Below are 17,115 nucleotides of genomic sequence, written 5' to 3' on the forward strand. Positions count from 1 at the left end.
ATTTCACACCGATTACAAATGATTACTTTTTTTTTTCCCCAAAAAAGTCTGGTATTCTTGCATCTTTATCATGGGTTGTACACAGATTAGAAATTGACCGATCCAGCTGAACAAACACTTAACCATATCTGTAGGCAATAAAAGGTTTTCTAAAAAGAGCTAAGAAAAACACAAATTAAAGCACTTACTGATGATGGCCATGAGAGAGTTGAAGTTGCCAATATTGAAGCATTCCCGTGCCACGTCGATGAAGAACTCGATGACGCGAGCTCTGTGCTTTTTCTTCACAGCCTGCATGGTAGGGGGGGAAAAAAAAAAAAAAGCGCAAAATGTTTGTCATGCAAGTTGTTTAAAAAAAAAAAAAAAAAAAAACACCACCACACACATCACCACAGAAAGCAAGGAGTGTGTCTTGTTTTCTAATAACAAAACACTCCAACAAAGGACAACCCTTCCCTGGGGTTAGGGAAAAAATAATTGAAAATTATATAGCTGCTCTGACGTTATTGTACTTTGTAATTATCTCTCATTAAATAGGCTTCATGAATTAATTTGCAAAGGTAACTAAAGGGCATAGATAGAATGTGTCCTGATGGAATGAACTCACCATGCAGATCTCAGTAGCTACCAGGTAGCTCAACCTGTTGAACCACTCCACATATGCCTCAAGGTTGCTGGCTTTCTTGCGAGTAAAACAATTCTGAAAAGAAAATTTTCAGTCTTAAAGAAGCATGGCACAAAAACAAGATTAAGACATGTACACTACCGTTCAAAAGTTTGGGGTCACTTTGAAATTTCCTTATTTTTGAAAGAAAAGCACTGTTCTTTTCAATGAAGATCACTTTAAACTAATCAGAAATCCACTCTATACATTGCTAATGTGGTAAATGACTATTCTAGCTGCAAATGTCTGGTTTTTGGTGCAATATCTCCATAGGTGTATAGAGGCCCATTTCCAGCAACTCTCACTCCAGTGTTCTAATGGTACAATGTGTTTGCTCATTGCCTCAGAAGGCTAATGGATGATTAGAAAACCCTTGTACAATCATGTTAGCACAGCTGAAAACAGTTGAGCTCTTTAGAGAAGCTATAAAACTGACCTTCCTCTGAGCAGATTGAGTTTCTGGAGCATCACATTTGTGGGGTCGATTAAATGCTCAAAATGGCCAGAAAAATGTCTTGACTATATTTTCTATTCATTTTACAACTTATGGTGGTAAATAAAAGTGTGACTTTTCATGGAAAACGCAAAATTGTCTGGGTGACCCCAAACTTTTGAACGGTAGTGTAGAAAGACATCGATAATATACTCAGTATTATTATACATACAGGACGCTTTTTCGATGGAATAAAAGCATGTGTTCTATTCCCTTCTAGCATGTTTCGTTCATTGGGTTTGATAGCATGCAATATTGTTAGCATATCGCTTATCCTACATGTATTACGTCACTCTAGCCAATGGAGAGTGTTGAATATGGTTTACAATATTGCGTGGTTGTCAAGACATGACATCACGCGTCAGAGATGTAAAACTTCTGCGCTAGCAAGTGAGCGACTGTGACAATTTGTAAACAAACATGGCTGCCAGGTTTGCTTCGTTAAATATGGAAGATTTTGAGAGAATTTTGAAAGAGAGACGCGTTGAACACCTGAAAGGAATGTAATGGATCACAACTCTTTGATGGATTTTCTAGTACCGCACTCGCTTTATTTCTTACATAGGGCACCATTATTACCATATCTTAGCATTTTTTTCATGATGCTTTTACACAGTTTCCTTTCGTTCCATGTGTTTTTAGTTTGTGTGACAGGTGGAATAATTAAATAATATTGGCTGGCTTTGCTTCGTGGTATATCCATTCATATATTCCATTCAGCTAGCATGATATCGAATGAGTCAAAGACTCTGATATACCATGAAAAAGAACTACGGGAACCGCGAGACTGTACTGTACAATGCGCTCATTCGTATCAGCCAATGAGCAGCAGCCCGCCATTCAAACTTCAGCCAATAGCGAGCGAGCATTCGGCTCCGAGAATGTAGCAGTGCGTAAACGTTCGCAGTGCGTAAACGTTCGATATGTTCGCCGCAAATGACCGCGAATCGCTGAGATTTCCGCGAATGTATAGGAGATATGTTCTATATAAAATCCCGCGAATATGTGAATTCGTGAATACTGAACCGCGAATAGGCGGGGGTCTACTGTACTGTGATATAAATATTTAACAGTAATTCCACGAAATCCAGTCATACATGAGCCGACAGTCGACGAGGCGCATAGCCATGTACGATGAGATTGAGTGGAATAACTGTTTTATTCTGTCGACATTCACTGGATTTTGAGAAACAGAGCATTTTAATTTTTTGCACGTTCGATAAATAAAAACTTTATACAAAATGCCCGACAAAATCATTTCCGCTTGGAATGTAAATAAACCGGTGAAATGACAGTAACAATTTGTGAAAAATGCTACAACAATAATAATTCTTGGAAAAAAAAAAAAAAAAAAAACATTCTTACCATGAAATACTTTTATTCCATATTTTGTTGCTGCTTTTTAAAAATATTTTTGGGCGTTTTGTTTTAGAGCAGTTTTTATTTCGTCCTCGGTTGGTTCAGCAACACGCTCTGCCATTTTGTTTTTCTCTACTCACGGTATATGAGCTGATAGCCTAGTAGTAGAGTAGCCAATCAAGAGCACACAATTTCTCATATCCAGTGAACGTGGATAGAATAATGCAGGTTATTTTAGAAGAAATGCATATAAGCCCTGTTTGAAAAAAGAGATTTTTTTTAAAAAGCCTCATGGCTTAACAGGAGAGCACACCAGTAAAGAGTCACTTCTGAGAATAACTCACTAATCACTCTGGACCATGCCTGACAGACAGACAGACAGAGGCTAAGTACTTGCATTTCATTTTCTTGAGTGCAAGTTTCAAACTTTCTTTCTCTTGCTCATTCCATGCATTCCTCTGCATTGACCAGACTATTCCCCACACAAAGGGTGGCCCAGCCTGATGTCTCTTTCTGATGGACAGCCTCACTGAGGCATGTCTGAGATTCAAGCACTTGAAAGAGACTAACACCATACAAGAAAAAGCACGCCAATGCGTCATTCCACTGCCTGTTGCTTAGCAGCTGACTGCAAGTATTTTCTGACAACATGGTTGGGTTGAGCTGACCTTGTTATGGGAGTTTCATGAGAGACTAGGATATGGCCAGGAAAAAAGAAAAGAAAAAAAACAGTGAGTGGATGGCTGAGGTTCTCAGTTTACTGTGAGTAAAAAGTCACAGTATCACCTCAGGGTAACGCAAATATTAGCCACATTGATTTCTTCGAGTTTGGTATTTGTTTTCGGTGAGACTAGGGAGAAGTAAAAAAAAATAAATAAATCCCCATTCATTTAACGCTTGAACAGTAATGTTACCTTTTCGTTGTCAAGCGGGTCTTTCTGAACAAACGCCTGGACAAATTCTTCAGGTCCTATGTAACTCAGTCGCTCCTGGAAAATTAAAAGAAAGAAAAGATGAAGTTAACCTATGTAGGTAGGATTGTCAGACCAGGAAGAGTGATGTCCCGTGAATGCTCACCAACTCAATGTGTGTTAGCTGTTGAGCCAGAGTGAATGTGTCAGTACAGATGCTCAGGATGTCTCTCTGGATAAACTGAGGCTTGGTTTTCAAAACCATTTGTCTGTCTGGCACTGTGGCGTTGATCTTGGCCAAGTTTTCTTCATACTGACTGTGTGTAGTGAGTTTACGGATCAGGGTTTGGATCATCTGCTGCACCGCTTTCCGATAGACCTAGAGAGACCAAAGAAGGAAGGGCAAAATTAGCGCTGAGCTTGCACCAAAATTTACGACCTTTTAGTGTTGAACATTATACGGCAATGTTCAATCAGAAAATACCAACAGGATGTGGATGTGGGCTACAGAGATAAGAAAGATGACCAAAAGAATCAAATAATCCTCTTTGAAACATGATGATACAACATTATCAGTGAAGACAGGCAGTGATGGTGGTACTCGGTGTACGGGATCGTCAGGTGTAAAATGAAGAGATTTTTTTCCCCCCCGGTTTGACAGGGAAGCAATGGTCAAATGGTTAGAGAAACAGCTTTGGGACCAAAAGATTGCTGGTTTGATTCCCTGAACCAGCAGGACTGGCTCAAATGCTCTTGAGCAAGGCACCTAACCCCCAACTGCTCCAGGAAGTGTGGTGGTGTACCTTGTGTCTGATTAGCCAAAGCAAAACCGCTGATGTGATTATCACTTTGGGCAAGAACCCAGGTGTAATTTTTTTTTTTTTTAAATAATACATTTGATTGGTCAAGCATTAAATTAAATTACCACTTGATCTGACTGGTCAGGGGGTGGGTTTCCCAAAAGCATCATAGCACAAAGATCATCGTTAAATGGTAGCGTGAACATCACAATGAACACTCTCTCTCCTAGTTAGCACTAAGAGTAGTGCTGTCAAGCGATTAAAATATTTAATCGCGATTAATGTCGCGACGGTCATAGTTAACTCGCGATTAATGTCAATTTAATCGCACATTTTTGTCACATGAAAAACCATTGTAATTCTCTTATCAGCATAAAAAAGTGAATGGGCTTGCTCACCGTTCGAACTACGGGGGTACTCGGGGGATCCGAGATCCCCTGAAACAGACATGAGATCCCTTGAAAACATGATTTGGGAAATGTTGGGGGGTCTCTAAAATATTGGCAAAATGATGTTTATTGACATAGCAATCGTGTGTAACAGGAAGCATTTGCATATCCGAAGTGAGCGTGCGATGGAGAGCCGTGCTCTGAGACAAGCGCAAGCACCCCCCCCCCCAAGGGAAAATAAGGGACCCCCCCGAAAATATCGGCATAGTTCGAACACTGGTTGTACCAATGTTTTTTTTTTTATTGCAGAGCATAACACGTCTTGTCACAGCCACTGCAAAGTGGGGCTGGAGCCGCCGACGGGAAAACGAAACCTAAGCCGAGCACCGTGGCTCTTCGGGGGAGGGCAGAGGACTCTGGCTGTGCGGGGCGTGACATCATGTCACAGAGCGTTAATCTCGCGATAAAAAAAATTATCGCCGTTAAAATTGAGTCAAGTTAACGCGTTAATAACGCGACGTTTTTGACAGCACTAATTAAGAGGCTTTTGGGAAACCCACCCCAGCTAGTTAAAAGATCTAAAGTTCTGCTGGCTCAGGTGGTTATATAAAAACTTCCCGCAGTATTACGCAAGAGCAATGCTGTCCACAGATAACCTCTTAGAAACCTTCTAATAGAACTGGCGGGCTACCCATTTCCTCTGTGAATCATGTCCCCTGGGTCCTGTAATCTAATAACACAAGCTGGACACGGTTCAGGAGAAGCAGTTACATAACTAGCATGGTCCAATGGTAACACATTTCACTGACTGTAGCAAGAGGAGTAAACAGTCTAGATCACCCTGTCTAGATCACCGAGGGGCTTGCTTATTCTGTAAATATTCTCGGTTTAAAGTACTTGCTAGAGACGCTTGATTTAAAGACGGTTATACCATTTGCAAATCTGAATTCATAACCTGAAGCCATGACTCTGTCAAACATGTCTTGTCATGGACTTGAGGTGAAATACAGCTGGCTGGATTTCTGTGAAGCTCAGGAAAGGTAAATGGGAAATTGAAGGCAGTCTTTCAATCTAGTGATGAACTGGTAATGACAGACTGTTGGTTCTCTGGGGCCTCACAGCCTGGAGGATATAAGCTGCTCTGGGTTAAAGAAACCTGAATTCCTAGAGTCCATGCAGAACATTACTGGCTCTTTACCCAGAGCGACATGCAACATACCCGGAGCAGCCTGGGGTTAGGTGCCTTGCTCAAGGGCACTTCAGCCATTCCTGCTTTTCCAGGGAATCAAACCGGCAACCTTTTGATCCCAAAGCCGCTTCTCCAACCATTAGGCCATGGCTTCCCAAGGATCATGCTAACAAGATCCCAAGGATCATGCTAATTGGTTTAATCTGATACAGGGAGTAAATAATTCCTCAAGGGAAAAAAAATGTCTCTTAAGCTTTGATTTTTCTTCAAAGTAGACTTCCTTCTGCTCAGATGAGGCCAATTTGTAAGAAATCAAAAGGATGCTTCTTCAGGAACCACCATATGGGAAAGCTTCCGGCATCACCACAAAAAAGAGCAAGGGGTGATTATTTTTAGAAAGAATTCATGAAGATAACTGGTTGACATTTTGAAGCAGCAGGGAATTTCTTGCGTGTTGTAGAAAGAGCCACTTGTGTGCCATCTCCTCGCTTGACGTTTGCATATGTGACAGCTGACTTCGCGGCACAACCCGCTGTGCTCTGGCGTAAACACGGCCTGTGCAAAAGGTGAACTGAAGCCACCGGTCAGGCACAAATCACAGAGCTTGGTTACGCTGGGCTCTGCCTTCCCTATATATGACCACATCCATAATGACAGTCTCAGAGCAGCGGGACTCTAAAGACTGAACTGTGGTCTGGAGACAGATGTTACAGTGTTTATTATAGGCTCGATCGAGCCAGAAAACGAGTTCTGCAGCACAGTGCCAGTCAAGCTCTGGCTTAACTGGCTGCTTCATTACAAATAAGGAGGTATAGATGAAGGAAAAGCATACAAGCTATAACAGGAACCTGTAGGAGGAATGCACTTGTGATGAACTCCTAGCTCCCAGAATCTTCGAAATGCTACTTACAGTGCCAGACGCTGCATTGTATTGAAAAGACATAACATTGATCTGATGCACGAATGCATTTCGACTGCCAACAGTCTGCACAGTCAAATATCCAGATTAAATGAGTGCGACACTTAACGGTTATTCCACGAAATCGAGTCGTACATGAGCTGATAGCCAACGAGGCACGTAGCACCGAGTTGGCTATAAGCCATGTACGACTAGGTTGAGTGGAATAACTGTTTTATTCTATCCACATTCACTGGATTTTGAGAAACTGAGCATTTTTATTTTGTATAAATTCAATTTAAAAAAAAAAATCTTTAACCAAAACGTCCGACAAAATCATTTCCTCTTAGAATGTAAACAAACAAACAAAGCAATTTGTGAAAAATGCTATAATACTTGTAAATAATAATTTAAAAAAAAAAAGATATGTTCTTACCATCAAATTCCATATTTTATTGCTTTTTATATATATTTTGGGGTTTTGTTTTCGAATAGAGTTTTTATTTTATCCTCGGTTGGTTCAGCAATACGCGCCGCCATTTTGTTTTTCTCTGCTCACGGTATATGAGCTGATAGCCTAGTATGCCCCTTTTCCACCAAATCGGTTCCAGGGCTGGTTCGGAGCCAGTGCTTAGTTTGGAACCGGGTTTTCTGTTTCCACTGACAAAGAACTGGCTCTGGGGCCAGAAAAACCGGTTCCAGGCTAGCACCAACTCTCTGCTGGGCCAGAGGAAAGAACCGCTTACGTCAGCGGGGGGGTGGAGTTGTTAAGACCAACAACAATAACAAGACGGCGAAAGATCGCCATTTTTAAGCGACGACAAGCCGCAGCTGTACAAACGTCGTTCTCTAAGCCTGCTAACCTCAATTTTTGCAAATACCTCTCCCTCTGCTCGCCCTGTAAATGCCCTACGTCGCTGGATAGTGAAGGTGTTTTCTGCATCTCGCTCCTTTTTCTTTTATGTTTTTCGTTTGTCGCCTTCCTCGCATTCAAACCGATTCGAGCCGTGCCGTCCAAAATGGCAGCATCACATGACTTGGTCACGTGGGTGAAATACCTCAATACATGAAACATAGCAACAACAGGCTTTGCTAAATCTATTTTTCTTTAAATAGCTTGTTGCAAAATCAGGTTTCCTTGCTGTAGCTGGGAACTGTTTTCCTAAGCACAGAATGAAAAAATGACCAGTTAAGATGGAGGACAATTTCGAGGCGTAAATAAATCCATGAAACGTAAAATGTTAAATCCCGTGCAGAAACAGAGCTCCTCACCGTAGTGTACTCCACTTTATGTGAAGTTTACAACTAACAATATGCAGAGGTGGGTTTTTTTTCAGCAGTTTCAAAAAAAAAAAAATCCCCTTTTTGGAAAATAAATGCTAAAGCAGTGACATTCAAGTCAGCTTTAATGGAACTATTTAAATGCAGCATGTGGAGGAGCACCAGAGAAGACAAAAGCAGCTGAACAATAGAGCTTTCTTCTCTCTCTCTCTCTCTCTCTCCTTGTCAGACACGACAAACTGCTTCAGAACTGGAGAAATTGCTCCCCTCCCCCAAGAAGTGACTCTTGCTTCACCCCACGTGTTGGGACCTCCAGTACTTCGCCGCTTTTTGGGTGTGCAGTGGGATTTTGTGAAACAAAGACTGTCGGCTTTTAGTGATATTTAACAGTTATTCCACAAAATCGAGTCGTACATGAGCTGATAGCCGAGGAGGCGCGTAGTGCCGAGTTGGCTATAAGCCATGTACGACGAGATTGAGTGGAATAACTGTTTTATTCTATCCACATTCACTGGATTTTTCATCTCATCTCATTATCTCTAGCCGCTTTATCCTTCTACAGGGTCGCAGGCAAGCTGGAGCCTATCCCAGCTGACTACGGGCGAAAGGCGGGGTACACCCTGGACAAGTCGCCAGGTCATCACAGGGCTGACACATAGACACAGACAACCATTCACACTCACATTCACACCTACGGTCAATTTAGAGCCACCAGTTAACCTAACCTGCATGTCTTTGGACTGTGGGGGAAACCGGAGCACCCGGAGGAAACCCACGCGGACACAGGGAGAACATGCAAACTCCGCACAGAAAGGCCCTCGCCGGCCCCGGGGCTCGAACCCAGGACCTTCTTGCTGTGAGGCGACAGCGCTAACCACTACACCACCGTGCCGCCCACTGGATTTTTGAAAAAAAAAAAACGCATTTTTAATTTTATTTTTTGCAAATTCGATAAATAAAAATTTTATCCAAAACGTCCGACAAAATAATTTCCGCTTAGAATGTAAACAAAATCAGTGAAATGACAGTAGCAATTTGTGAAAAATGTTATAATAATAAAGATATGTTCTTATCATCAAATACTTTCATTCCACATTTTGTTGCTTTTGTTTTTTTTCAGGTTTCGTTTTCGAGTAGAGTTTCTATTTCGTCCTCGGTTAGTTCAGCAAAACACTCTGCCATTTTGTTTTTCTCTACTCGCGGTATATGAGCTGGTATCCTAGTAGTAGAGTAGCCAATCAGAGTGCACGACTGCTCACATCCAGTGAATGTGGAGAGAATAAAAAGTAATATTCGTAGTTGGAACAGACGTTCTCGCGTCCTAAACCGTTTGTGATGACACACTCACCTCATCTCCAGTGCTCAACCGATGCGTTAACTCTTTTAGACTCCTCATCATCCTCTCATCCCGGAAATCGTAAGGAAACGTCTCCGTCCACTCTGTTAACAACTGCAAGATCTTGGGAGCAAGTTTTCTGATTCTCATCTAATAAAAATCAGAGCCCAAAAGACGTCAGTATCCCGTTACAAAATCAGGTGCAAGTTCTGGATTCATATAATCCAAGTGTGTGATTATGAGTATGGTACTGAGATCACGGTATATCATTACCTTGTCTGCTGAAGGATCACTGAGCTTCTGATGGTCTGTGCACAAGTGGCAGACTTTCGACATGAGCTCATGGGGATGAATGAAAAGACGGGAACTGAGCAAGAACGTGAAGATGTACGTCCTCTGTGGGTTCGGATGAGGGAGAATTAATTAAGCCCTATGCAAATGAGCTGTACACAATTAATACACAGAGTAATGATTAGGCTTAACAGCTGACTGTATATGCTATGCTATATGCATAAGAAAGATAAACCAGTCCTCACGTCAGGATAGTAAGCAACAGTGGGGACGAGGTGCTGAATGAGGTCCTCCAGAGACCCGGACACCAGGTTGTTGTCATGGTAATATAAGCCGCTGTAGTCCTCCTCTTTTGTCTTGTAGAGGTTGTTGTTGTAGCCACTGGACCCAAACGTCACTGGAAATGGTGGCGTTTGAGGCATTTTGTTCTGTTGAAGGCCAGAGAGGATAGAATTAGCCCACAGTTTGAGGAGTCTTGCCAACCGGGTGTTTTTTAACAGCAGTCCACACTGACAGTCAAGATTTTGTTTACCTCTGCATGAAACACAAGGTCCCTGAAATCATTATGGGAAGTTGAGTGGAAAATTACTCTTCTTTGGAGGCGCACTCATGGGGATACATCCTATGATTTAATCTAGATCTGCAAACACCTTGCCCGGTTCACTTAATATCCACACTGAAGCACTCATGATCTCACACACAAATGTTCTAATCCACCATAATAAACACAACAGAACTGTGTACTGCTGGTGTAATGTGTCCTACGGTAACTAGGGACCAAAATAAGCATCTAATTCACTCTTAATTCACGTGGCCACTCAGCATAGCTCAGTACAGAGAACCTATTTACTGAAATGAGACAAACAGAACACGTTGACCTCTGAGAAGCAGTGCTCCTGAAAACGTTTAAACTTGTAGCACTAAGACATGAAGTGGTTCGTTCCGCAGACTTCTGCCTCGTGCAACCCTTCACCTCGAGCGCTTCCAGAGTCAAAGGAGTTTGTGTACTGTATTCAGCCTTATGTGAATCCAAGCTCTAATGTCCTAGGATGAGATGATGAGAGGTAGTGCCATCTCGGTACTGCTTCATAGGAGCAGGCAGATTCCTCGAGACAGAGGACACATGGGCCTCTCAATAAAGGGCTTCTTAGTCACGGCACAAAGCGCCTACAAATAATGGCCAACCCCAATGGACGCCTGCCTATTCAGGCCCGCATTTAGCTGCAGGCGTAAGAGTGCCAGGGTTAGACATGGGTATTCAGGGAATAGGGGGCTGCCATACGTTTTATCTACACACCCCTGTTCTCGCCTTTTTCATAACACCATAGAGATTAGCATTAAAATGGGTGCTAAAAGTCAGAGCTGCGCCCCCACACGCATCTGTTGTAGCATGTGTTCCACGATTTCACCACGTCAAGAAGATACAGACCAGGCCTGAGTTTCTCAAAAGCACCGCAGCACAAAGATCATCGTTAAACGGATGAGCGAGCAGCACAATGAACGCTCTCTCGCCTAGAAAAGACGCTCTTAGCCTTACGAGGCTTTTGGGGAACCCATCGCAGAACAATAATCAATGACTAGGATTACATTAATGGTATTTAGCAGACACTCTTATCCACAGCGATGTACAACATACCCAGAGCAACGTAAAGGGGAGTAGTTGGGGCTTAGGTGCCTTGCTAAAGGGCATTTCAGCCATTCTTGCTGGTCCAGGGAATCAAACCAGCAACGTTTTGGTCCCAAAGCTGCTTCTCGAACCATGTCCACGGCTTCCCCATGCACATGCAATGCTTTTTTCTTTAAAAAAAAAAAAAAAAATGTACCTTAAAACTCTGCAACCCTTACAAAATGTTGTTGTTTGTGAGAAGTTCATGTTGTCACTGCAACAAGATACTTAAATGCTGACGGTGTGAAAACTAGCCAACGTTGGTCCAATGTGTTAACCAAAGTCTCAACTGCAGTTTGATGATGTTTTAACAAGTTTCAGAATACATCATTCTCAGCAAAAACACACCCCACATCGTTCTGCTTAGAAATACAAGTTTGGTGCCAAACCCGGCCACAACCGACCTCTCAATTATCATTTAAAATCTGTAGGATTATTATCAGTCAGTGCGTTTACATGCACATCCAAATCGAGCTACTGTTGGTAATCGAGCAAAGAGTCCCAGCAGGGGTGCCAGAGAAATCCAATCCTACATGCACACAAGGAAATCGACCTATTGTGTGAGGTACATTGTGCACCCGAGCCACAGGTGGCGCTACACGCCCCATCGTGTTGGTACACTTCCGGTTGTCGTCATTAAGAGCTATTCAAGAGTGTAAACAAAGTTATCAGTTCCGTGTTCGTTCGTTCTCCTTGTTCCTCCTGACCTCTTGACATCCATCCATCCATAGCTGCTTATCCTGTCCCATCCTATCCCAGCTGACTACGGGCGAAAGGCGGGGTACACCCTGGACAAATCGCCAGGTTATCGCGAGGCTGACACAGAGACAAAACAACCATTCACACTCATTCACACCTACGGTCAATTTAGAGCCACCAGTTAACCTAACCTGCATGTCTTTGGACTGTGGGGGAAACCGGAGCACCCGGAGGAAACCCACACGGACACGGGGAGAACATGCAAACTCCGCACAGAAAGGCCCTTGCTGGCCGCTGGGCTCAAACCCAGGACCTTCTTGCTGTAAGGCGACAGCGTTAACCACTACACCACCGTGCCGCCCCCAGTGGGCAACATGTAAGATCTTTTGTGCATCTCTCCACAGGCCACCAAGATGATGTCACAGCTTGGAAGGAAAACCAGTCCCAGTTGCTAGCACAAACCTTTTTTTCAGACTCGCAAGGAGAAGTGTCAGCTGCCTTCCAAGCTAATCCTATAAAAGTGTAAAACAAAGCAGGAGCTAATTACTAGTGGGCCAGCTGACTGCGTTTGCTCTTCAGATGCAGGTGCAAGTACTTCGGGTCATGGCTTGTTTCCCGAGTGAAGCTGATCCTGAACTTTTTGCTGATAGTTTCATCACCCGAATGGGTGGTTGATTACAAACCAAAACAACTAAACCACAAGTATTGGCACACTACTCTCTGAGGTGTGATCATGAATTCTATTTATTGTCAAAAGACTCTATATATAACAGTTTCAAAACTGGAAATTTCTAAAGGTCACATGTCTACTATGTTTCTTGTGACGAGAGAAGTCATAAGGGACTTTCTCTACAAATAGGGAACTCATAACAACATGGAAATTGACACTTCCCTAGATGTGCTTGGAAACTGGAGTAGACCACGTATTCAAGACACACACACACACCAGCACATTAATGCCATTTAGTAGACGCTCTTATCCAGAACGACGTACAACGTACCCAGAGCAGCCTGGAGAGCAGTTAAGGGTTAGCTGCCTTGCTCAAGGGCACTTCAGCCATTCCTGCTGGTCCAGTGAATCAAACCAGTGACCTTCTGGTCCCAAAGCTGCTTCCCTAACCTTTCAGCCATGGCTTGATACATTATCATCAAGTGGATAGAACATGATTAATACAAAAAGCTCTGTTGCCTCCAGCTTTTGTTGTTGTGGTACTCCCATCTCCGTCTTAAAGTGCCATTCCACCATTGGATGTATTTTTTTGGCGTAAAATACAATATATGACAACATGACTAGACAGAGAAATCTTTTAGCTTCAAAATGATATATCAAACATAATTTTTTGACAACGACAAGTATATCAATTTTGCGACCAAAGTCACCTACCCTTTTAATTTCCGCGCTGTAGTGAAACGTGATGTCATCGGCAGGTTCCCCTTCTGGTGTACCACGTCACGTGTGACGTGGCACAGATTATCAGCAATGGCGGATAGAACGCGATTTCCACTTGTCGATTGCTGTGCCGATATTCACCATCGACCGTCTCCTTTGGGCATCACTTGCTATTTTCCTTCGCTTCTTTTCCGAAGCTGACAATCGCGTTCTATCCGCCATTGCTGATAATCTGTGCCACGTCACACGTGACGTGGTACACAAGAAGGGGAACCTGCCGATGACATCACGTTTCACTACCGCGCGGAAATCAAAAGGGTAAGTGACTTTGGTCGCAAAATTAATAATTTGACAACGACAAGTATATTAATTTTGCGACCAAAGTCACCTACCCTTTTCATTTCCGCACGGTAGTGAAACGGGATGTCATCGGCAGGTTCCCCTTCTTGTGTACCACGTCACGTGTGACGTGGCACAGATTATCAGCAATGGCGGATAGAACGCGATTTCCACTTGTCGATTGCTGTGCCGATATTCACCATCGACCGTCTCCTTTGGGCATCACTCGCTATTTTCCTTCGCTTCTTTTCCGAAGCTGACAATCGCGTTCTATCCGCCATTGCTGATAATCTGTGCCACGTCACACGTGACGTGGTACACAAGAAGGGGAACCTGCCGATGACATCACGTTTCACTACCGCGCGGAAATTAAAAGGGTAGGTGACTTTGGTCACAAAATTAATATACTTGTTGTCAAAAAATTATGTTTGATATATCATTTTGAAGCTAAAAGATTTCTCTGTCTAGTCATGTTGTCATAAAATATATTGTATTTTATGCCAAAGAATACATCCAATGGTGGAATGGCACTTTAAGGTGTGGTAGATACTTGCTAAACAAAAGTATAAACTCTATCACCCAGGCCACAAGGTGCTAAGAACTGAATGAGGTTGAGATAGCGTCACAAATCAGTCCAAAAAACAACCGCAGTGACAGGAAGAAACATCATTCCCACACTTCTCTAGACCCAGCTGTGCCAAAGGTGGTGCTGAAAGGCACTCGGAGGGAACTAAGCAAACAGAGCTCCTCGTTGTTTACAGTACTTTAACCCTGAGGAATCTGCCACAAGATGTACAAGAGTGAAAAAAAAAAAAAAAACATAGCCAGCCAATACCATTACAGTAGTTAGGTAACAAGTCATGGGAACAATAAAACAATTAATGCAGCATGCAAAAGATGCCCGCTCTGTATTTTCGTTTAACGTTTAAGATGAAAAGCAACATCCTTAGACAGTTTTGGGTTCTGTTCCAGCACACTAGGCGTGTGTGAGGGTTTATGTTTCTTGCTGGGAAGAACGGGAGATCTTATTTCACTGGAATTACTACTAAACTGTGCCATGCTGTGGGAAGAAATGCCTTGGCAAGCACTGCAGATTTGTATTCATAATTATTCTGCTCACTGTTGAGAACCTTCGAGTAACCAGGCAGACGCAAATCGGGGGGTCGAACAGAACAGCTCACTGAATCATGTTGGTCTATTAGAAGGGCAAAACACCATCTGTAAACACATGCAATGGATTGTAGTGGAGTATTGAGTGTAACTTCAATCCACATTCAGGAGAGCCGAGGAGAGATTAACCGCAGTATTTGTGAATCCTTTAATGAAAACAAGACAGCATCACACATTACCCTCTGAAACTGGGATGGATATGAAATAGCCTGTGCAATAAGCTGTGTTTCTAAGCTACTCTTGAATAAACACCAAATTTGTCCAAAACACGTGCTTTAGATCTGAGATCCTGATGTTAAAAGGCTGAATGTTTTATCTTCATATTAACAGGGAATCAAAGCATTAAGGTTGGATCTAAATGTAAAGACTGCTTAAATGCAAATACTTATAAAAGACAAGAAAACACGTGCACGCGCCTGCCCAGGTTACAGTGTTTCTTGTAAGATCATCTTAAAAAGTAAGTTTAAATTTGTCAAAAAACACATGCTTTAGATCTGATATCCTGATGTTAAAAGGCTGAATGTTTTTCATATTACCAGGGAATCAAAGCATTAAGGTTGGATCTAAATGTAAAGACTGCTTAAATGCAAATCCTTATAAAAGACAGGATAACACGTGCACACGCCTGCCCAGGTTACAGTGTTTCTTGTAAGATCATCTTAAAAAGTAAGTTTAAATCAAAGTATTAAGGTTAGATCTAAATGTAAAGACTGCTTAAATGCAAATCCTTATAAAAGACAGGATAACACGTGCACGTGCCTGCCCAGGTTACAGTGTTTCTTGTAAGATCATCTTAAAGCAAGTTTAAATTTGTCAAAAAACACGTGCTTTAGATCTGATATCCTGATGTTAAAAGGCTGAAATGTTTTTTTTTTCATATTACCAGGGAATCAAAGCATTAAGGTTGGATCTAAATGTAAAGACTGCTTAAATGGAAATCCTTATAAAATACAGGATAACACGTGCACGCGCCTGCCCAGGTTACAGTGTTTCTTGTAAGATCATCTTAAAGTAAGTTTAAATTTGTCAAAAAAACACATGCTTTAGATCTGATATCCTGATGTTAAAAGGCTGAATGTTTTATCTTCATATTACCAGGGAATCAAAGCATTAAGGTTGGATCTAAATGTAAAGACTGCTTAAATGCAAATCTTTATAAAAAAAAAAAAAAAGACAGGATAACACGTGCACGTGCCTGCCCAGGTTACAGTGTTTCTTGTAAGATCATCTTAAAAAGTAAGTTTAAATTTGTCCAAAACACATGCTTTAGATCTGATATCCTGATGCTATATGAAAAAACATTCAGCCTTTTAACATCAGGATATCAGATCTAAAGCATGTGTTTTTTTGACAAATTTAAACTTACTTTAAGATGATCTTACAAGAAACACTGTAACCTGGGCAGGCGCGTGCACGTGTTATCCTGTCTTTTATAAGGATTTGCACTTAAGCAGTCTTTACATTTAGATCCAACCTTAATGCTTTGATTCCCTGGTAATATGAAGAGAAAACATTCAGCCTTTTAACCAGGGAATCAAAGCATTAAGGTTGGATCTAAATGTAAAGACTGCTTAAATGCAAATCCTTATATAAAATAGGTGAAAACACGTGCACGCGCCTGCCCAGGTTACAGTGTTTCTTGTAAGATCATCTTAAAGTAAGTTTAACCACCGATTCCTTACAAGAACCCGCACAGTCTTGTCGAACAAACCGCCACGTTATCCTGCGCACTGTCTGAACCCGAGTCAGTGATCTCACCTCCAAAGTGTCTTCTTCTAGGCTGAAGTCCAACTCTGCAGTTTTCTCAGGGTCAAAGTGCAAAAAGAGCGGCTCGGAACGCGCACACGCAACCGCGCTTTCAAAACCCGATGCTATTGTTGTTGTTGTTTTCGCCTACATTTGAGTGAAAAGCCCAGAGAAAGAGCGATAAATCCGCGTAACCGCGCGTCTCCTGAGGATGACCACTCTTCCTGAGGATGACCACTCTTCCTGAGGATGAAGAACCCACGCTCAGTTCAGGAGGAATCGCGCTCCACTCTCTGAGTGACTGTGTGTAGTGGAAGCGCGCGCGCCGAGGACTTGATAGTAGGCGATGACGCGCGAGCTGAAGCTAGCCAATCAGAGCAGCTGCCGTGCCGTCCACGAGACCCGCGCGCGCCCCCGCGCAGGCGCCTGACAATTACATCAGTGATGTATACTGTAACAAGAAACGCTTCGGCAGACTCGGAAAGGGAAATGAA

At 42.5% G+C, this 17,115-nt stretch overlaps 1 protein-coding gene across 2 annotated transcripts in view; it reads right to left on the reverse strand.

Moving 5' to 3' along the window:
* The window catches only part of rasgef1ba (RasGEF domain family, member 1Ba), a 136,344-nt gene that overhangs the window by 13,272 nt on the left and 105,957 nt on the right, over positions 1 to 17,115 (reverse strand). Inside the window, exons 1-8 of one of the 2 annotated variants that reach the window (XM_060907254.1) lie at positions 16,634 to 16,913; positions 9,857 to 10,039; positions 9,594 to 9,716; positions 9,333 to 9,470; positions 3,594 to 3,806; positions 3,431 to 3,505; positions 608 to 700; positions 189 to 291 (exon numbers count right to left, since the gene is read on the reverse strand). In XM_060907254.1, coding sequence (XP_060763237.1) covers positions 189 to 291; positions 608 to 700; positions 3,431 to 3,505; positions 3,594 to 3,806; positions 9,333 to 9,470; positions 9,594 to 9,716; positions 9,857 to 10,033 — 922 coding nt within the window. In that variant the 5' untranslated portion in view covers positions 10,034 to 10,039; positions 16,634 to 16,913. Of the gene's footprint in view, positions 1 to 188; positions 292 to 607; positions 701 to 3,430; positions 3,506 to 3,593; positions 3,807 to 9,332; positions 9,471 to 9,593; positions 9,717 to 9,856; positions 10,040 to 16,633; positions 16,914 to 17,115 lie in introns of those variants that run through there. The other variant, XM_060907255.1, reaches the window with a different exon arrangement.

The sequence above is a fragment of the Neoarius graeffei genome, chromosome 24 (genome assembly GCF_027579695.1).
Source record: "Neoarius graeffei isolate fNeoGra1 chromosome 24, fNeoGra1.pri, whole genome shotgun sequence".
Lineage (NCBI taxonomy): Eukaryota > Metazoa > Chordata > Actinopteri > Siluriformes > Ariidae > Neoarius > Neoarius graeffei.